Source organism: Protopterus annectens, chromosome 7.part0 (genome assembly GCF_019279795.1).
Source record: "Protopterus annectens isolate FY-2018-M chromosome 7.part0, PAN1.0, whole genome shotgun sequence".
NCBI classification, from domain to species: Eukaryota; Metazoa; Chordata; order Ceratodontiformes; family Protopteridae; genus Protopterus; species Protopterus annectens.
The window spans coordinates 511,631,149-511,654,236 of record NC_056739.1 but is presented as its reverse complement, the minus strand read 5'-3'; the positions used below and the strand labels follow the sequence as shown (position 1 = coordinate 511,654,236).

General features: G+C 40.0%; 1 protein-coding gene across 1 annotated transcript in view; it reads left to right on the top strand.

The window, feature by feature from the left end:
* The first annotated feature begins 3,782 nt into the window (after nt 1–3,782).
* Nucleotides 3,783–23,088, top strand: part of LOC122806004 (CMRF35-like molecule 2) — a 75,152-nt gene continuing 55,846 nt past the window's right edge. The window contains exon 1 of the mRNA XM_044076246.1: nt 3,783–3,852. Within this exon, the coding sequence (XP_043932181.1) occupies nt 3,816–3,852 (37 nt within the window). The 5' untranslated portion in view covers nt 3,783–3,815. The remainder of the gene's footprint in view (nt 3,853–23,088) is intronic.

The window sequence follows — 23,088 nt, the reverse complement described above, 5'->3', positions numbered from 1 at the left end:
AGTGGGAAATTCAAACTTGAAATCTTCACTACCCTGGAGAATTTATGCCACTGTTTACTTCCTGCCCTGCAGTCCTTTCTCTGGATCCAGACATCTGGATAGATGTCCTGCTACAAACTTTGGAAATTGAAGTACTCCTATTCCAGACTCAATCGCATACATAAATGTTAGTTACGGCACTTTCACTGAAGTGACCCTATAGACAGGCACCACTCCCCCTGTGTTCGAATGCAGGCAAGGCTCGCCATTGAAGAGTTATTTAAAATAAATGATGGATTGAATGTCACTGACAGTCTTGTCTTATCTTACTGAAGCTGCTGAGTACAGCTCTGTGTTAATGCCTAATTAAATGTTGATGTTTGTTAGATGTGCCAAATGCTTAGTGCCATGCAGAAATACAAAGTCTGGGTAGTGCACATAACTTTTGGAGATTTAGCAACATTTTATGCAGAAACTAATAAAGTAACTGTCGATATAACAGACAACATGTACAACTGTACAGTTTACAGGGTTTACTGTCTTCGAGTTTCTTTTCAATGCAGCATAAAAGGTTTTCTCCAGTAAACAGCTCTAACAGATCTCTCTAGAAATTAGATTACATCTCACATATATAAATTCTTATGAAAACAGTCTTTTGGGAACTCTCAAAGTCATTACTTTGGTATTTTCTGATGTCATTAGGGAGTCTTTCCTGTTTGGAAATGTTTCTGTGTCAAAGCAGTCTTTCAATGATGTTATACAGTCTGTTAATAAGCTCCTTTGTGTTCTTGTATGAAGGTGAATTACATGACAGTTCATTAAGTTGTTCTTTCCTCTAACTCGGTTTCTTTTTTTGCACCTGAGTCCTTATCTGTAAACTTTGAAGCTTGTTCCAGACACTGAACATTCAACTTATTCTTATCAGCATTTTTCTCAAGCTGTACCAGACCATGTTACATTGCACAAATGCTTATTTATTTATTTATTTGTTTATGTATTTATTTATTTTTCTTGTTTCTCAGCTAAGAACAGTTTAACCCTTTTTTAGCAAACAGAAAGGTATGCATCTAACTGACTATATTATTCCTACATATATTATAGCAACAAAAGTGTATATGCGTCTAACTAGCAAACAGAAATATATGCATTTATAAATCTCTAAATATATCTAACAAGAGGATTTGATTCCTGCCTTCCCACAACCTGCTACTAGACTGCATGGTTAACACATCTACCTCACAAGACCCTGTCCCATATAATAATGTTGCTCTCAGCTGTCACTGTTTCCTTCCACCTGTGGAAATGATAATTACTATGCCCTGTCACCCCCTAACTTGTATGAATATGGTGCTGTCAGATACACAGAGTGGCCTATCCATGCACGGTATTATGTAGTCTGTGTTTACTAATGCATGAAGCATCGTTTTATTCTGTGCTGTCTGTGTTATAGTTCATATATAAGGCTCAGATGTTGCCTCTTTTCAAGTACCATGATATATTTCACATGTATCTCCTTTGCATTGGTTCCTAGTGCTGTCTGCTCATTCTCCTACTCATCTCAACTTTGTTTTACATTTTGTATTTTACATGTATTAGTTGATAGAATTCGAGGAGGGATGTTATACATGAGACTAAATTAAATGAGTTTCACTGGAATTTGCGTCTTAGGGCACACTTACCCCCTGGGTTAAATGGGTATGTTTCTTTAAAGCCTCTACTGAATGACATCCTCATAAAAGTTTGAATTTTGTGATTTTTTTATTATGATTCTAAATTTTTATGATTTTAGATAATTATATGGTTTTAAATCTTATTTTATAAAAAAATTCTATCTTGAAACATTTAACTTTAGTTTTTTTCTTTAGTCATGTGAATTTTTTTAGTCATGTGACCTTTTAGAGAGTATTAAACTGATGCACTTCATATTGTTGCTTGATTTGCCTGAGGAACCAATGTATGGTGAAGGTTTACTGTTAGTTAAACTTGCAGCAAGAATACATTTGCATTGCCTTCAGTGATTTCAGTGTAGTTCAAGTGGGTTTTGTTTATATATTTGTTTGCTTCTGTTACCATTTGAGTTACAGTGAGTTTAACCATTTTATTATTACTTGCAGTTATCAGAGATGTGAGCACATTTGTTGACCATGAGCTCTCCTTTGACCACCTTATTAAGAGTATTTCCCAAGGTCCAAGTATGTTATCATACCTACATAGCCAGTCTTAGGTATAGGCCAACTAGGCAGCCACCTAGGGTGCCGCTCTAGCAGAGGTGCTTTTTCAGTAGTCTGGATGGTGTAAATAAACCAGGATGGGGGTATCAGGTGGTGTGGGGGGGGGGTGCTGTGGAGCCCTTTTGCCTAGGGCACCACTTGACCTAAGGCCGACGCTGTATACCTATCCACCCTTCCTTCATTACTCTCATAACTGAATACAATTTTTCATTTAGCATGTACCTTTCCAGACATTTGTTCTGAAATGACCCTGTCCCAAGCAGCTTCCTTCATACTGGCAAAACTAGCAGCACCATGAACACTCATACCAAAGACCTGAACCTTTAACTGCTGGCATGATCCATACCTCAGTCAAAGAATGCCTCTTCACTAGAACTGACTACACTTCATATTAAACAAACAAGTTCCCACATCCTCCTCTTTCTCTTCAAATGCAACCTAGATGAATGGATGAGTAACTGCAGTTACATTCCTGTTGTCTCCCTGCAAACCCTAATGGAAAGCGATCATAAATGTTGGAACTGCACCGGCTGAGCTACAAATAATCTAACTGATTGGTCAGTTAGTAACAGCCTATGAGCCTATTACACAGTAGTATTTGATTTACGGAATGGGAATAATGTTCAGTTAGGAACAGCAAGATAATTTCAAGTTTTATTTTCTATGTGACCAAGGAGCTCACAGAATGAAGATTTATACAGGGTGATGCACTATGGAGGCATTCTGGAACTGGACCTTATGATGTTATACTGCCTCATGTACAAAATGCATATAGTATAGTCTTACACAAACTGTTACTTCCTACGTTTAGTTTCACTGGAAGCATGTTTCCAAAGGCAGCAGAGGACTATATCAGGGTGGCTTTGGGCAGCTGCTGGAGTGCACAGCTTCAGGAGGGGTCAGTTCATTAAGAGGGTTCCAAGGCTGTGCCTGTTGGCACCATAGACAATTTAGTTATTTTTTCACATAAAGCAATGCCATGTTACTGTAGTTTAAATAAATAAATACATACATACATAACTAAATAAATAAATAAATACATAACTAAAGAAGCAGTTGCAGCTTGTAATGCCTGATGTGAGAGGTCAGTGCACCAATCATTCTAATGGCTTTCTGTTCCAAAGCAAACCCACAATTAACACTGCAATATCTAAAGAAAATATCACAATGCAAAAAAAAGTAGTGGTAGTACCCTTAGGGAAGTCGTTAATTTCTATTTTATTTTATTTCATTTTTTTTATTCATGGCAGACAGACATGAGCTGTGGAGACTGGCTAGCAACTGTGAGTTTAAGAAAAAAACAGTCTTTGAAATACATTCTTTAATTGTATAAATTATTTTTATTACAGCAAGGCATCTGAAAGATTGCTAGAAGCTTTGTTTTATATGTATGTATATGTAAGCATTCATATACATATGCACATACACACAGATATACATATACGTTTTGTTAGTGCTAACACATAGATGAAAATATATCTTCCAACACAATGACCCTTGAAAGGAAGTGGTAAAGTTAAGCTGGACTTCCTGAGAATGCAAGCTGAGTATGATTGCATTGTAGTATACATACTCCACCATCTCAGCATGTCTCTTGTATGAACAATGATTTATATTATTGCAACGGCATGTATTATACTGGGTGAGAATTTGTTACATTACTTTAAAAATATTTCTGCGTTGAAAGTTAGTCTACATTTAGATATTTTTGTGATTTTATATGTATGTGTAAAATACATATTTATTATTGGTTGTTTCTATGCAATAGATTGGTTAGGTTTTTTAAAGCCATTGCAGTAACACTACCACATCTGCTTTATATATGTATATATATATATATATATATATATATATATATATATATATATATATATATATATATATATATATATATATATATATATTAATAGTGAGAAAGGGAGATGTAGCTATACGGACATATACATGTTTGCTTTTCCCCTTATATAACAGTTATATGAGACAGTACAGAATGTGTCTTGTGTGTAGGGCAAACATACAGCATGCTTTATTACTTTCAGACATTTTTTGTATTTCTGCAGTATTCTTTTTTTTAAAGGATTACATTTTCCTCATTATGAAATATTATGAGATGGTTTGGCTGTTTTAGACTTATTATCACTGTGACTTGCAGTGTGAGTGCTTTGTTAGTTCTAATCAGTCTTTACGATCTCAGTTTGTATGGTCAGTCATTTTTTTTATTAGCTCTTTTTCTTAGCAACCACTTAACTGCTTCATTTCTGAAATATGGGTATTGTTTGTTATATGGAACACCCATTTCAGTAGCGTCAGTAAAACGTTTTCTGACTTTGATACAACATTTTGCCACTCTTCCATAAAGACTGTCCTCAGTGTTTTCTTCAAATAACATGCATGTTTTGTTATTGGCTGGATTAATGCTAGCAGTAGTTAACCTGATTTTATTCCTGAATACAAGTGTCAGGTATAGTGAATCTTCTAAGATAAGTCTAACATTGGAGCACAAATCCTGAGTTGGCTTTTTGTTTATATTGCATTAACAGTGACAAAGATTATTATTATATGCACCTGACTTCCTTCTTCTCATATCTGTCAGTTTGAGTCATCCTAGAATAATAATGTTTATGCAAACTCTAATAAGTACAGTAATTTTCAAGTCTTTGAATAGTAAATGACTGCTGAACAGCACTGGTAGCCTAGATTTCTACTAAAAGATCGATATTTAAAGTGCGCTTAAACTGTCTGACAGTTTTCTTTAGGCAAAAAATTAACTCGCTTTTCTCCTTGGAGGGTGGGGTGTGTGATTTAGGAAAAAAGTCAAACTCTAGTCTTATCTTGTGAAAAAAATTTGGAAGGATAATAATTTAATAGCAACATTCAGGAGTCCATTAGGCATTTACTATTGGCTGCAGCAGTTTTGCACTTTGTGAAATGACAATAGCACTTTTTGATGCTGTCATTACTGGCAAATAAAGCCTAAACAATGTATGTAAATCTATCTCTTAAAAAAGGAAGTAAAAATAATGAATTCAACAATGATATGGAAAGGGTTATTTTTGTGACAGAATTTGTTTAGAATAACAACTTAATTCTAATAGTCTTTTACTGAGAGTTCTTATTGATTTTTAGAGCTTCAAAAAAGGATACTCATGTAGACATTAGTAATTAACTGCTGTTCATCTAAATGGCTGAATCAACTGCTGCTAAAATGCAAGTGAAATGTGGTGTGTGCATCTCCAAAAAGACAAATGATCTGTGGGACCCATGTCAAGAGAAAATACTATCTTATCCATTCAGTTTAATCAACTCTAAGATATCTAAAAAAACAGCAGATGTGGATGGAGACTCCTCATTCTATGATATTATGGCAGTATGTCATAGCAGGGTGTGGAGAATTCATGTTATACTCAAGATGTGTTTTCTGCTTGGTTAAGAGGTTAAAGACTGAGAGACCAAACTGGTCCCTGCTCCTTGCAAGTAAGGTATGCTTTGTCATGGTACATTGTTGTTGTAAAACTTTTCTTTTTTCATTTAGTGTTTTATTCTTCCGTAGCTTTTGAATTGCAATGTTTAGGTTTTATTGTATTTTAAATATTACATTGCAAAAATTAGTCTAACACTTATTGCAATATATTAAAATGTCTTTATATATTATATATATATATATATATATATATATATATATACATATACAGATATAGATATAGATATAGGTATTGTGGATGTTTTCTTATGAGTCTTACCTATATGTCTTGGATATCTTTGTGAATGCTTTTTTCCCATTTATTTAATTTGTTGTTTTATTATGATTTAATAGTTGTTTTATTAATTTATCATTCATGGTTATGGGTTTAGCATTTATTATAGTTTTTGAGAATTACAAGACATTTGCATGCATGTTTCTTGTGACTGTGTGTGTGTGTGTGTGTGTGTGTGTGTGTGTGTGTGTGTGTGTGTGTGTGTGTGTGTATTCATTCACATATGCACAGGTTTGCTAAACACATTCTCTGAGATTCATTAATGCCTACACTAATTGTACACTAGGTGTACACCATTCTAAGTGAACAGACAACACAAGCATGACTCGTACCTTCTTTCTCCTAATTTTAGTTTTCCTACTGACTTTCTTGCAGCCTTAAATATCAAGGGGGATTCATAAAGGTTGGCACAATGTATAGACTACATGTACAATTAGGGTAAACTTGCTGTGTGACTAGAAAGCTTAAAAATGTGGTAGGGATATTCTTGAACACAGATTGTGTAAACTTTACTGTAGGCATTAATGAATCAGGCCCAGTGTGCTTTTATCATTCATCACTGGGGGTAAAAATGGAATTGCAATTATTTCTGTCTCTCTTGTAAACTGCAGGACACGTAAACCATGTTTGCGTGTGTGTGCTGTATTTGTGAAGATGGAGTGTTTTCTGCCACTACAGCTGTAATAGGTGCTTTGTTTTTTGACAGCTATGCAGACCTAATTTTTCTGGTATATTTGACATTAGGGATATGTGCCTCATTTGATATTTTTGAGGGAGGCCTTATCTTTTATATGCTGTCTGTATGTTGCCACACAGTAAAAACAGTAATATAATTTCTGTTTCAATATGATTACTTGACAGTGTGATTCATTAGATATTGCCTACTGACTGGAATTTAAGCACTGATATGGGTATAACTGGAGTTTTAAAAGTCTTTGAATCAGCTTTTCATGATCTGCAGGTTGTCACATTATACAGGAGTTAGTGGAGCTGGGAGTGCTGAGATGAATGCAGATGTGTGACTAAATGACTGGGAGTTCAAGGTGAGAGTTATGAAAGCAATGTCTTCTACATGACAAGTCATTAACTGGGTACCAGTAGGGTCAGTGCTGGGCATTAATTTGTTTATTTAGACTTTACTGCTGAACTTTGTTGGACATCAAGTCCATTTACAAGGTGCAAAAATATTGGTACAATGATTAATGATGGATAATCAGTGTTTAGGTAGGCCTAACCAGGTAAGCTGATTGTATAGATAATTGGTAGCTTGGTTTCAGCACTTGCACAAAGTCATATACTTCAGCAAAATCACAATGTAACTGCTCACTGTGGAGGTTGATGCCATGTTGATATTTGTAGAACAACATCCACTGGATTTATTAGCAACTGAAATGATCACACTGTTCATTCTGGAGGAGATGTGACAAGAACAACGATTGATGAGTATACTGTTAGTACAAGGGATGCAGGAAAAGTAGAAACCACTTTCCCAGTGTGCTATGTATGCCTGTGTCTTCCCCTTGAGTATTAACTGTAGCTTAAGGTAACACTAGAGAAGAACTTTTAACTTTTATGCTGGTCCAGGAGGTTTGGATGATCAAGTTATTAAAGGATAAGTGTCATGAATAACATGCATTTTGGAGAGAGAATCTTAAAAGGAACTTGATTTGGCTTCATAGGATTCTGTTAAGGAGGAAGAACAACTAGAATTTACAATGAAAGAGGGAGCAGGTAGGTGTTATGATTGTAAAATAGAGATGATTTCCAGGTCAGAAAAGTGGAGACTGGATCACTGGAATTCTCACTTTAAATGGGAAGTAATTTGCATTTCAATTGAAGTAGTAATTTAAAATGGCATAGAACATCTGTTTGAGGGCTACCTGCACAGTCAGATGGCTTTTTTATATTCACTAGTATATAATTGCAAATCTCATAAGGCACAAAATATGATATCTGTGAAAACTGCAAAGAAAAAAGCCTTTTCAATTATGAAATGATCATGCATTAGGGGTAGTTTGATAGCCAAGGTATCCTGAGAGAAACAAAATAATGCTGATGCAGAAGACTTATACACCTGTCATGTTGCACACTGATAATATAAAACTTGTAAGTAACTAAACATCAAGATCTATCTTGTTTACCAGAGCATGCCTTATTGTACAATACTGGCACATGCAATTAATTCATGGGGTGATATGTTTCAGTATCAGTTGCATATTTGCAATGGCACATTTGAATCTATGAAAAGACAGAAAATATTCCAATATTTTAATATCAGGCTTGGTGCCATTTACAAATTATTTGTGAGGCACTACATGATGACTTTCTATACCCAGAATGTAAACCAATTTTTAATGATGTTAATAGTATTAGTGATGCCCAGGACAACAGCAGTCGCTTGGTGCAAAGGAGTCTTCTATGAATCTTCTTTTTGATGGGCTGTTGACCTGTAAGTAAGTTGGGGGAAACCACATTACCCGAGTATCTCAGTAGGCTAGAAAACCCATATAGCAACCTAAGAATTGTTCGCAAGCACACAGTTCAATAAATGGCTCTTCATCACTCTATCATCCATCTTTTTTTTTTGAAGCAACATAGAGAAACATTGCATTACATACAGCAGTTAACAATGTAAAGCATATCACATTTTTCAGCACAAGCAGATCTGTGGAATAGTTCACTGGAAAGCACAAAGCAAAATCACATCACTTTTTACTTGTTTAAAACAAACATGCCATGAGCAACAGGAGTAAATGTTTACAACTTTGAAGCCTGTTAAAAAAAATAAATGTTACGACAATTACAGCATATATTATCATTGACATAATCAGATTTTTCCCAGTTCCTTGCAGAGTATCTTAGAAGCATTGGTGTCGCTGTTTTTGATGATCATTTCCTTGCAGAAATGTTTGTACTGATACACTTTTAATGTGACACGTCTGTATATCACCATCATCAAAGTAATATATTTTTTTCTAAAGTGTGTATTGGTGTGTTTCATCAGTGTGAGGAGGTCATCATGACCCTTTTAATGTAGCACATTGCTGCTTCATATCACGAGATTCTCCCATTTGTTTCTCAGATGTAGTGCTTTCTGTGAAGAGCCTACAGATCACCATTATTTTCACATAGGTTTTCTGTAGGTGTGGCAGTTTCTACCCACCTTCCAAAAACATTCAGTAGATGAATTGCTGTTCTCCAAATTGGCCATAGGCATGATTGTTGTCTGTGACTGAAAATATGTACCCTGTCCAGAATGTGTTTGAAGGCCTTGTAGACATTGACTACAAAAATGGGCACTAGCATTCCCATGATGACCTTATGTAAAGGATACAGTGGGTTATCAGAAAACAGATGGATTTGTAGCTGGTTTGTACCAAGACATGTTTTTTCTGGAAACTAACACTGATTGTCCCTGATCGATGTTAATAACTCTGGCTGTCTTTTTGATATCATCATAGGGCCCCTTCTTGCATCTCTCTTCATGGTTCTTCTTTCTTGTGTCTCCATGTTGGTGGCTCCTCAATAGCCTTCAAAGCATAAAGTATCTTCTTGTTGAAATGGTAGTAGAATATGGGTATGTAGAGTCTTTCCTTTGTTAGGATGAATGGAGCTATTATACCCTTTCAGCATTTTGTATTTCTGCAGTATTCTTTTTTTTTAAAGGATTAAATTTCCAGGATTTTTTTGACAAACCTGATGGCTTTGATGATGCTGGTAATGATCCAGTCTCTTGTCATCCATCAGTAATCATAGTGGAGTAACCTTTGTGAGCTGTGTCCCAAGATCTTGACATAAATGCTCAGAGATTTGTCGAATTTTGGTCCCTTGTCTGACTTCATTATCTCTAGTTTTATGAACATAGAGAGAATTTTATTAATTGTATGAGTAACTATGTTTGCTGATGCAGATTTCAATAGTTCAGTCATAAGGATTTTGGAATATTCATCCATCATGAGCAAGGTATACTGAAAGCTTACAAAATGTGAAAAACAATGAACAACATGTTTAGGTAGTGCTTTCATCTAAAAGAATGTATACTTCTTTAGATAATTTACATGCCAGATAACCAGAATTTAAAAACATTCACCATTTTGTTTATATATATATATATATATATATATATATATATATATATATATATATATATATATATATATATATATATATATATATATATGTATAAAATATATATATATATATATATATATATATATATATATACACATAAAATAGTAATAAAGATGATAAATCAAAATTTACCCTGGGATTCATAAAGATTGCACCAGGTGCAGGTGTAGCATTGGGGTTCTAACACCAAATATGGCCGCTGAGCGATCCAGGTATGAGCTGTTCCCACATGCACTACCTGCGTACCCTACACCCGTACAACCCCCGGGCCCTGTATGCTAATTACCTCATTTGCAGCAGTGTAGCATGCAAATGAAGGTATGTAGCGATCCAGGAAGTGGTGCAGGCATAGTGTAAACATGCAGAAATGTAAACCGTGCAAAACGGTTTACATTTTTGCAAACATAAAATCGGAGCCATGACACCCAACCAAACACATGTATTATATTGCTAATATACGCCAATGGCTAAATATATAGCCATTGGCATAAAAAAAAAAAACAAAAAAAAAAAACATGTACAAAATATAAAATTAACATTTAATATATATAGTCGCACTATTGCGATGTGGAAGCACAGGGCAGTGGCGCGCAAAGGGGATCGCAAGGAAAATAAAAATATAGAATAAAACTGCAATGTAACACATATCATGATTTCCCCATAATAGTCAATGGCAGGCATGCTACACCATACTATGGCACAAGGGTTGCTAAGGGGCTGTGACAGTGTTATGCCCGATGGCTAGGAATTACTAGGCAATGCCATGCAAATGAGAGGAGTAATAGTGAATCGCAGATTCCACGCTGGTGTAAGGATGCACCTCACAGCATAGCGTTATAACACCGAGTTGTGTCCTTGAGATAAAGATGGCATCAAGAGAGGGGTGTGTCGCCATTGCTCTAAGCACATTGGAGCATTGCTAAACTGGCTTGCCCATAGCTAGGCAAAGCTGCAGTATAGGGGTGTGTTGAACTGGCCATAGCTTTGCTTAGTTGAGAGTACACAAGGTAACCAAGTATGCATGTGAACGGAGATGAAAGCTCTCATAAACATGGTAAATGGGTTTGCGTGGTGCGCACTGCAGCTGAAACAGGAAGGATATAGGAAAGAAATAAGGAAATGCTGCAGCAGGGAAATTGGAGTACAAATGACTAATTAACACCTAGGAGCCTACAGTGGGCAATTGACAACAGCTAGCAAGGCTGCAAGCAGCTATCTGCAGAACAGGAAAGGGGTGGGGCTGTACTGCAAAGAAAACAGTAAAGTGTCAAAGCAGAACAAAGCTGATTTGCAGTATATCAGCTACAAGACACATTTTGCCATGACTGGGTAGGGAAAGTACAAAACAAGAAAGACAGCAGGTGGATGCATGACTGATAATGGGAGGGGATCCAGGTTTAAAAGTGAATTAAAGGGCAACAGATTAATCAAGGCAGGCAAGCATAACTCCACAGTAAAGGCCCCACACTTGCAGCACTCATTGTAAAATCCATAATTAAGACACTCTGCAGCTGGAATAGCTCATACACACCCAATGACATCAGCAGCATACATAGCACAATGGTATAAAGTGTGAAAGCACCTCACACACATTTGTATATTCCCATACACTCTGCACCAGTGGTGTATACAGACGGGAAACTTTTAGTATGTACATGTTAGGGGCTGCCATAGCTTTGATCCACCAGCATGTGCTGGAGACTGAAGGTGGTGTGGAGGATGATGCACATGACCACCTCAGGCACCAGAGGAGGAGGAGAGTGTTCAGACCCAGGGTAACCTACCAGAGGCTACATGGTCTGGAGATAGTAAAGCATTACAAAGTGGACAGGGCCATCCTACAGCAACTTGTGGAGCTGTGCCGGCCACGCCTCAGAGTCAGAACAAACAGAGGGGAACCCATCCCAGTGGATACGAAGCTATGTGTAAGCCTGAGAATACTAGCTACAGGTACCTTTGAAAGATCAACTAGGGATATCATGGGGATCTCACAGGTATCAGCATCCAGGGTACTACACCAGTTCCTGGGTGCCATGTTAGCACATGCCAATGAGCACATATACTTCCCCTGAACGCAGGAGTTTGTCAGCAATATGCATTTCTTCCACCATGTGGCAGAATACCCGGAGGTACTGGGTTCAATAGACTGCATGCACATACATATCAAGTCATCAGCCGGTGAGCAGGGTAGGCGCTACATAAACCACAAGGGATACCCCTCCATTAACTGCCAGGTCATGTGCAATGCCCTGGGCATTATCATGGATGTGTGTGCTGGCAGCCATGGAAGGTATCACGACTCCCACATCTGGCATGCCTCACAGCTGTATCAGTTATTTTCCAGGGGGGACATCCCAAATGGCCACCTGGTGGGGGATGCTGGCTATGCACTGGAACCGTGGATGATGACTCCCATCAGAAATGCACACACACACACATGCAGGAATGCCATAATGAGGCACACAAACAAACCAGAATCATCATAGAGCATGTGTTTGGGATGCTGAAATCACAGTTCTGTTGGCTGGACATATCTGGTGGAGCCTTGTAGTACTCTCCAGACATGTGTGCCCACATCTTCATAGTATGTGCCATGCTACACAATATGGTCCTGCAGAAACAGCTGCAGCAAGGACAGAATGGTGAAGGCCCTCACAGCCCACCACCATTGCCAAGGGCCCCACAGGCACAGAGGTACTCAGACCACGAACACCCTGAGTCAGCCCCAGTAAGCAAATGGAGGCGTGCCCAGTATGCCCATGCCTTGGCAATGAGGGAACGTATAGCACACACACTGACAGTGTAGGCACCTATGGACTGACACCTTTCCCCACCTGCACACACAGTAAAAATGGATGGCACACACACAAGACTACCTGTAAATTGTCATGTATAAGCAATCTACTGTGTGCATCCAACAGAGGCAGCCCTCAACTATTGCACACATAACTGCCATTGGCACAAGGTAAGTCAACACCTGAACAGTAAATTAAGCTATCAGCATGAGCTGATACTGTATGTATAGGTTCATAGGTAGGTACTTGGCCAACTGCCAGAGGCCATTCATAAGCCTAGCCAAAATGTGTCAGCTTTTGCCACCCTATTGATTCATTAACTGCCCCTCTGTGGAGCAGAGCCAATGGTGGGATCCCTGGGGTGCATCTACTGTTCCCCATCCACTCTTCAAGGTTTCTCTTGCAGAGTGTTAGTGAGGGGCTCTGTATAATGTAGTTAGGGATGTTGTTCCAAAGTATGGGGAGTGTCTGTGACAGGAATCCATCCCTCCAGCATCTTCCAGTTATTGCTGTGGCAAGGTTCAGCTCACTACAGTGTGTCACACTGTGACATGGATTCCCATAGGTGGAGCATATCCATTAAGCCTGAGTTCGACATGGCTGAGTTGGCCAGCAGAGATCATCTCTGGGTAAACGAGATACCACTGAGTAAAGCAGGAGTTTATTCAGTCTGGCTGCATAGGGTATATGTTTGAGGACAGTAATCCCCTTGGCGAGGTACATTCGTGGACCTTCCAGCTGTTGGAAGTGTCTCCTGAGGTACATCCCAAATGGGTTATTATACCCTATGATGGGACTGATGAGTGATGGGTAAAGGGTCACTATAACCCCAGTATATCTAGATGGGAACCCTTTAGTAATTAGATGGCTTACATAGAATGATGTCCTAACTACTTTGGAGATATGATTGACAAAGGGGAGATTACTATCTACCTTAGTCCCCAGATACCCCATTACCTCGTCCGTATTAAAGTGGCTGCCACTTATATATTAATATGTGGGTGCTTAATATTCCACAATGGAATGACCATGCAGTTAGTGGCACTTGGCTGGAGGCCATGACATTGACACCCTGTGTCGGTCTCTGTGAGGCCCCTTGAGGGATGTCTGTGTCAGCTGGACTATCAATCATGGCTCCCAGTTCACAGTCATTGCCAAACATGGTCTGCCGTAGTCCACCTGTGTTTGCCTGTATCTCTGAGAAGTATATGCCAGACAGTAGGGCTCCCAGGACTGAGTCCTGTGGGACACCAGTCGTGACTGGTCAAGAGTTGGACCTGGAGACTGTTAGTCATACCATGTGGGTTCTGTGTGTAAGCCCATTGGCAACCCAACCTGTGATGTATGGGTGTATGTACAGGCTGGTGTGTTTATCAATAATACCTGAGTGGGGCATGAGTGCCATGAGGATGCTATCCATACCATTGCAGACCAGGCTAGTCAGGCTTATGGGGTGGTAGTTACCATGGTCAGTTGTGATTCCACCTTGATGGAGTGGAATAACCGTTGCCACGCGCTATTGTATGGACATGTAGCCTGTGGAGAGGCTGAGGTTGAAAAGCTTAATTAGGTGGGGGATTAGGTTGTCTTGTACAGTTTGCAGGATGCAGTCTGGGACAACATCTGCCTCCCCTGATGCTGTGTTCTGCTGTTAGAGAGGGCCATTTCCACCTGTGTGTCTCTGATGTGTGGGATACTGTACCTTTCAGGTAGTGTTGTGGGCTCTTTAGGGGGTGAAGTATGCATTGAATGTATCTACAAGGATGTTGGTGATATCAGTAGGGTCAGCATATTTTGTGCTATATTTCACTGGCATAGTGCAAATCTGTGTGTCACCACTTAGATCCTTGACATAACCAAAGAAGGCTTTGTGGTTATCTTTCGAATCCTTGCGTATTTTCCTGCTGATGTTAGCATTGGATGATGTCATGAGGGACCTACATATCAAACTAATAAAGGTCATGGATGTCTGCCCTTCGTGGGATTTGCTGTTTGTCTGGAACACTGTCCTACTTCTGTAGTATAGCCTGTTTATTGCAGAGGTCCACCAGATTGGTGTCCTTGTCTAGGAGGAGTGAGTCTTGGTTTACCAGTGATGGCATGATCCATACATTTGTATAGGTGCTTATAGATTGCATTTGTAAATCTGTCTGTATCGTGAGCAGTGTTTCCCCTTAGTGTGGGGGCTGCGACTCCCCTCACCCCTGTCACTAGTAGTATAAAGTTAGCTGTAGGAAAGGTATACACTGTGGTTTCCGTGGGTGGGGGAGATGCTTGGGTGTGGAAACAGTGAATAGTTCATGGTCAGATCTGACCAGTGACTGGTTAACCTCTGCTGTGATGCACCTGTTGCCCATGTTGGTGATAACCACTTCTAGTATGTTTCCACCCCTCATTAGGGAGGTTGCCACCTGATACAGGGCATATGAGGTGATAAATTCCAGGAACCGCTGGGCCTGAAAGTGAGTACTTGAGTAAGTTTCCCAGTTAATGGTAGGGTAGTTGACATCGACCAATGCCAGGGTGTGCATTAGGACTGTCATGTTCTCCACTGTCTCCAAGTAGGTGGAGAGGTGGTCCTGGGTCATGGAGGGTGATCTGTAGCAGGCCATAATTTACATTTCAGTTGTGGCTGATGTTAGTTGCACATGGATGATCTCAGAGGTATCATGCTGCCACAATAACCTGGAGGTGTAGGTATCCCTGATGAATATGAATACACCCCCTCCATGTCTGTGTCAGTCCATGTTCTGTGGCTGAAATGTGTGGTATGGGTTGTAGTCTGGTAGTGCTGGTGTGCTCTCAGGAGCCTTAAGACAGGTCTCAGTTACTGCACAGATGTTGACGTTGTCCATCCTGAGGAGTGCTGTGAGTGCATGCATGTTGTGATCACAACCCCTGGTGTTGAGTAGCATAACCCTCATTGATTCTGCTATTGTGCTGTTTACGGAGCTGGTATTCACCTTTGAGACTCTCCCGAAAAAGGCACCATGGGGACTCCAATAGCCTTGGCCAGTATTTCAAAGCCTAAGACTGACACATAAGCCAGTATGGTATTTCCCATCTGTGGGAATATATATATATATATATATATATATATATATAAATATAAATATATATATATATATATATATATATATATATATATATATAAATATATATATATATATATATATATATATATATATATATATATATATATATACACACACACATACATACATACATGTGTGTAGACAGCATCCGAAGTATTCATATCTGAGTAGAACATGGGCCAAAGGCCCCCCCCAAACAATATGAACATAACATATGAAGAGTATATGCCAATACAATATTACAAATATATTCTATGGACACAGTCACCAACACAACTGCAATGACTGCAAATATCCATGACAGAAATACACAGACAGCTTTCATTTAGCAAAACTTTATTACATTCCGATGTATTGCCAAAAGGATTCAAGGACTAACAGTACCTGCATGCTATACAGGAAGCATTTAACAGTGCCTTAATGAATCAGCCTGCAATTACCATAGTATTAGTCCACTAAGGGGTAGCCATTCACATAGGGAAAGAACACACACACACATATAGAAGTTGTATAAAAGGGGTTCCTACACACCTGCATGTGCTACGTACACCCACCAACATCTACCCCACAACCAAAATAATTACATCAATACATACTGTTATACCATAACCAGTTATTCAACTACTGTACAACATCTGCTGAAACCTTAACATACCTGGACACAGACACACTAACATGGCCCTATGTGAAATAGTTTCTGTTATACAATTGAACAGCTACTGATGTTACAGGGTTTGTATGAACTAATTCCGTTTCAGAGGGTTGAAAGGTTCGTACACCAGGAAGTGTTACAGAGTACTGATTATCAGCAAAGTATGATACACATTGACACCAAACTAAATATGTCTGGTAAGCATACTGTAAACCCCCTAACATTATATGCCTAGCTATGCAGTCTTGAGCTGGTCAAACATCCAGGCCAGACTGAAACATATGCAGAAGTATTAGGTACAGACAAACCCTGTACAAGTAGCAATGTTCAGAAATATAACAGCAGCACTCACATTTAGACCAAATCCTCTAGGCATTACACACAATATATTACTGTTCGTCTCCATACAGCTGTTGCAATAGATTTCAAACAACACTTCCAGGGTGTATTCCTCACAAGTAAGGCAAAGGGACAACGCCCAAGTGGAGTACTTATTTATACTCCACTGTTGCCATGGTATTGGCTAAGGCAGTAGCAGCGCAGCTGATGTGCATGTAATTAGCTACTTAGGAATACCAGTTGGTTATCGGGATAGCACATGTTACTGATCTGTAACTATAAAAGGTTGCCTTGTCGCACATTCAAACCATCTGTATCTACCTGCAGGACGGTACAAAACACTGAAAGACAAACCAAAAATGAGTATTATACTAGTCAATAACACCTCCAATTAGTAAGAAGGTATGTATAACATGTAGTATATCTGTGTATGTAGTACCTGTTCTGTAAGAATTACAGTGTAATTAATGCATATAGTGGAAATAGCTATCTTGTAGCGATGTATTGTTGAGCAGTAGTAATGCTTGTAGTATTCTATGTGTGTACTGCTGTAGGTCACAAGGCAAACTCCTCATACACCACAAGGGATGATATGGGCTTGGAACTCACCAGTTCGCTTCCAGCCACTGTCAGTGTCAGGAATGGTCGACATATGTATGGGTGTATAGGTAAGATGAGCATGTCAAAGGTGGGCTTACTGTGCAAATATGGTTTGCATTGTGGGATATTGTGCCAATAACTGTGTAATGTACAGTATTTTAGGCAGATCTGTATTCCATTCTACATAGCATTTCTGTTATGTTATTCAAACAGTAGTTATGTCTATTGGCAATTACAATACTCAATAACAGGATACATATCACTTGTATTCATCTGACAGTTTATTAGCATAATAGCAAAGATAATTGGAAGAGCTAGGTAACTATCCATGCACATAACACATGTAATATCCACCCCTCTAGTATCACTTGCAAGCAATAACAGCTGTGCATGTGTACATGTTATGCAAATATGTAGTGACCCTTGTTACAGGGCTGGACCTCTCTAGTATCGTTTGCAAGCAATAACAGCTATGCATGTGTACATGTTATGCAAATGTGTAGTGACCCTTGTCACAGGGCTGGGCCAAATGGCTATGTGCACACCTACATAGAGTGGATATTGAGAGCAGAGACACACTGGTTGAACTACCAGGTTTGTGTAGCCTAACCTCTCATTACCAACCTAACAGCCATTTGCACATACTGTATGTAAGGTAGTGCACAGTACTGGTAATGAAACAGGTTGCATCTCATCTTTAACTCCAGTATAACATCTGCAGTAGGAGTGTAAGATGTAGGAGACTGCTGCCCATGTGTAATAGCCGCTTCATAGGTGATGGCTTACACTATCTGGTTATATCCTGATCATGTTGATAGTGGCATCAGAGTCTATTGATACATGACTCTGTTTGGGGAGTGGGTGTCTGTGCCCAACAGAGCTCATGGTCCTGGTGGATATGTGCATATATACCCAGAGAAGGAAACATACCTGTAGACACTTGCATCATCTGTAATCAACTATCAGGATGTGATGTGCTGCTCAGAGGAGAATTGCTGCTAAAGGTAGCTACAGTGTTTCCGTAATAGCCAGTGTTGTCACATCCATAACACAAATATTTACATGTGAGCATCACTGTCTAAAACATCTTCATAAGCAATAAGTAAACTAAATACAGTACTTGGTACTTGTAGTACTGAATGCTCATACAGGCATGTCCACTAGTCAGCTACTGGTGTTTACTAATGTCAGCTTTGTGAATGTGGCCATCCTGGGGGAATGTAATCTCTATGCCATGTACACTACCAAACCCACCTAACACCACACCCCACACATTGTCTGGGATGCAGCTACAGGGGTAAGCTGGAAGGCAGTCCAGTCTACAGCCATGATTGGACTGGACAGGACAGTCATGAGGTGTAGGTTAACACATGCATCTCATCATCACAATCAACACATACCCTTACCAGAACACAGTAAGGACACCCACACACACTACCAGAAATCACACACATTCACAGATACTTCTAGGTATCTGGCCAAACAAGTGACCTTCCAAGCTGGAAGAGACAGACAACGAAATACACAAACTGTATGACATAGTTTGCATAATTATGCCACACCTCAGAACACATAGCTGGAAACATGCCCAACAGTACTCATTTGTAAATACAAACTCTAGCACTATGTTACACACCAACCTATATGATGGCATACATACTGTCAGCTGCCTGTCTGCCATGATTAGCCACATACCCATACACTCAGACCACCTTTTGAACTATACACATGGCTCTGGCATATTCCATGTTGTTGTACAGGATCTGTGATGCAGTAGCCTGGACTGCATGGAAACACATGTAGGAACTGTCAGGTCTTGTAGCCCATGCAGGTATGTCCCAAGGCCTGGGTAGCATTCTGCCATTGGCTAGAATGATACTGCAGTACAGGGACAAAAGGATTGTATTCCACAATTGTCTAATGTAGTGGTGCAAGTCAAAGGGTATCCAGTATCAGTATGCCTGGGATAACATGGTTGACAGACCATGGTGCTTTGCCAGACAGGGCCTGCACGTGTCGCCCCTGGGAATCTGGATACTGCCTAGGGTTCATGCTTCCCCTATAGTGCCTTCATCATGCACAGTTCAAGTGAAGGTCCACTGCTGTTTCAGGGACAGCCAAGCAATAAACTGTGGGTCTTGCTACACAATGATACATGTCAGAAACACTATATGGACACACATATGTCAATCCCTAACATGGAGAACATGTTTCAACGCTCCAGAGAGCACACCTGTATGACCATGTTATAACACATACCTCACCTCTTGCACGTTAACCTTTATTGGAACACATAGGCCACAGGTGTGTCCATATTCCTGAAGGATATGTACACCCCCATGCTAGTTGCTCTTGCATAACTTCAGATGCATTATGCTGAGCAACTACCTTTGTGCCAAAGTGGAATTCAAATTGCACCTTGCAACAGATCACCCACCATGCCGCGGATTTCCCTACTGTCATAATGTGCTGTAATGAGGAAGATTAGGTTTGAGACAGAAAACCATAATAATGGCTACTCTCAACTATTCCATTATGAACTGGGAAGACTCCTCATGTACCAAAACTTGCGCTGAATGCATGTTGGATTCCATCAACCCCAATAACCTGGATCACAATAGTCACACAAACAGGTCTAACAGTATGCTACACATAGTCAGTCTCCAATGCCAATGTTATGCTTCCTAAGAGCAAAGTGGTGACTGTCATGGCACCCATGCAGATGGACAATGCATGTGCAAATGTTGAATCCTATACAAATGAACCTTAAGCAGTCACATACGTGCAGTGATTGTGCCATTGAAACAGAACCAAGATTCAACCAAACACAAACAAGAAGGCAAACTGGTGGTACCATGCTTTAAACTGTACCACAGAAGGTAGTAACTGTTGCAAGAGTGAACACACATGAGTTTAGGTGATCCCTGGTCAGCCTCAGTAAGATGCAGATACACCATATAAAATGTCACAAAGCTACTGTGAAACTAATCAGCCACATATTATGAGGCCAACCACAGAGCATTCTATAGCTTTGTCATTAATCGTAATGGCAACGATAAGACCTGCCCTGCTTCACAGAACCATGGCATGGGAAGTACTGCACCTACAGGAATAGCACCTGTTCATCCAGATAGGGTCTTGGAGAACCTAAACTCACTCCCACCCCCCAACAGGTACACATAGTTATATATCCATGTACACTACAGAGCCCCTGTAATAACAACTATGCAGGTACAAGATGCACTCTCTAAAGCCATACATACAGTTTTCATGGGACCTGTCAACATCCCAGGGTGTATCCTAAACAAATGTAAGAACAATCAGCTCTCCACATACACATCATGTTCAATCGTAGTTCCGTGTCAGGCTGTGTACACACTGAATGGTGCACAGCAACAATTATCACACCCCACAAAGGGGGAGACACCATTGATAATGGGAAATAGTGCACTACTACCCTGCTGAGTCTGGTCTGTAAGGCCATGAACTGTGATCAACATATTTGATGTACTCAGTATAGATGTAGATGACAGTAATGTTGATTCACACAGCATATCATGACCTTGCCAGGTCTTAGGACACCATCACCCATACTGTGTTCCAGCTACACTCAGTAAACTAGGTGTATATTCCTATGTCACAGGAGTGGTTGGCAACTGGACTGCTGGCAGAACCAGCACTACAGAAGGTGTCTGACTAATATATGCACATCAAATCAGTGTGAGCCACAGTAATACAGGGTTCATTCCTGTTACTCCTCCTCTTTGTTATCTGTACCACACAGACTAACACAGAAGGCATCTGCCTATTGATGTTTGCAAATGACTATGAACTAGGAGCAATAGTTGACCCAGTGTGTGCTGCGTTCAACATACAGAAGAGCCTTTGTGTGTCAGATGTGTGGTGTGTGACGTATGGCCACAATCTGAGAGCTAAGTATTGCATTGTCATCCCCATGTTAAAAACCCTGTACACATGAACTACCACCTAGGCAGTGGTCAATGTAAAGGCAACTGTGTGTGTATGGGATGCAGCTGGACAATAGTCTTTCCTTTGATAGTTACTTCACCACACCAGTCAGGTAGTTGTATGTGGCACCCCTAATCATTACAGGGTGCCATCCATGAATATAGAGATAATTGTTCAGCCATACTCAACACTCATGTGACCCATAACAGATCACATATTTCCTTTAAGGGTTATTGCCCATGTGTAGATGGCCTACACTGCCTTTCACAATCCCTAGCTCCACTAGGTAGCATGTTGCCTACCCTGAATAAAGCCATGTCCAACCAAGAGATGTTAGACATGCTACACTTAACACACCCTGATCCCAAAAAAACACATACTTCATGGACATCCACCTTGCTAGTACAAGGATCACAACATGCCTGACAGATCTCTGTCCCATACACTTAACATACTCTTACCATACTATGCATCCCTGTCCAGTGAAGCTGCACATCACCCCTCTCTGTGACATTGTGTGATGACCGCATGGCAAATATATCAGTAACCCTGTGGATCAGTTCTGTGGCACTGCTCAAACTGGCCACTGAAACTTACCTCTCTGTTACCTACAGCTAGGTAACCTGTCTACCCAGGCTCATAAATGGCCCAGGGCATATAGCCTGCTAGTTCACTATGACCATACATGCTATAGTTGATATCCAACCCTGCAAACACCATCAGGCTAGCTATTGTCCCATGTGTTTCACATGTGCAACACAGACAATACATGGCAGGATGCTACACAGCTGTGCAGTGCCATGTAGATGTATATGGCAAAAAAACATACATGTAAAACATTCTGTAGGCAAGTCTACAGGGTCACAGGTCACGTCCGTAAAAGCTATGTATGACTATATATGTGACATATACACAGCATTATGGTCAATTGCATTAATGTGAACACATCCAGGCATGTGCTGATAGGTAAAGACACCAGTACAGGCAAACAGACATGCCCACATCAAGACAACATCCTCATGGAGTATGAACAATGTCATCACATGACACACACATATATGGTGATAACATCACATCACCAGTAAGTGTCAAATGTGTGTGACTTAAACATGTCAGTGGTGTTAGTGTCATGTAGATTTGCAAAGACTTATTTGTAATCTTAATAAATGTGATACACATGTATGTTCAACTGTACTTCTGTACTTCTCTGTAAGTTACTGTGACCTGTCCCCATCATTATGTCTTCCAGGTATGCTGCGTAGCAGGCTGCCAGTGTACACCCACTTGGAGGATGAGGTCCTCATCCCATACATCCTCAACAACAATTCAACACTCTTCAGCCATGTGCCACAGGATGCACAACAGCAGGATGCCCTGTAGGAGGAACTCTGCAAGAGGGTAAATGATGTTGGCAGTCACAATCACACCTATCAGCAGGTGCGCCGACACTGCACCGACCTCATAAGATGGGCAAAACAGCATGCTAATGCAATCACCAGGGAACAAGGTGCAATAAGTGGGGGGGGCACTCACCCAGCCCCC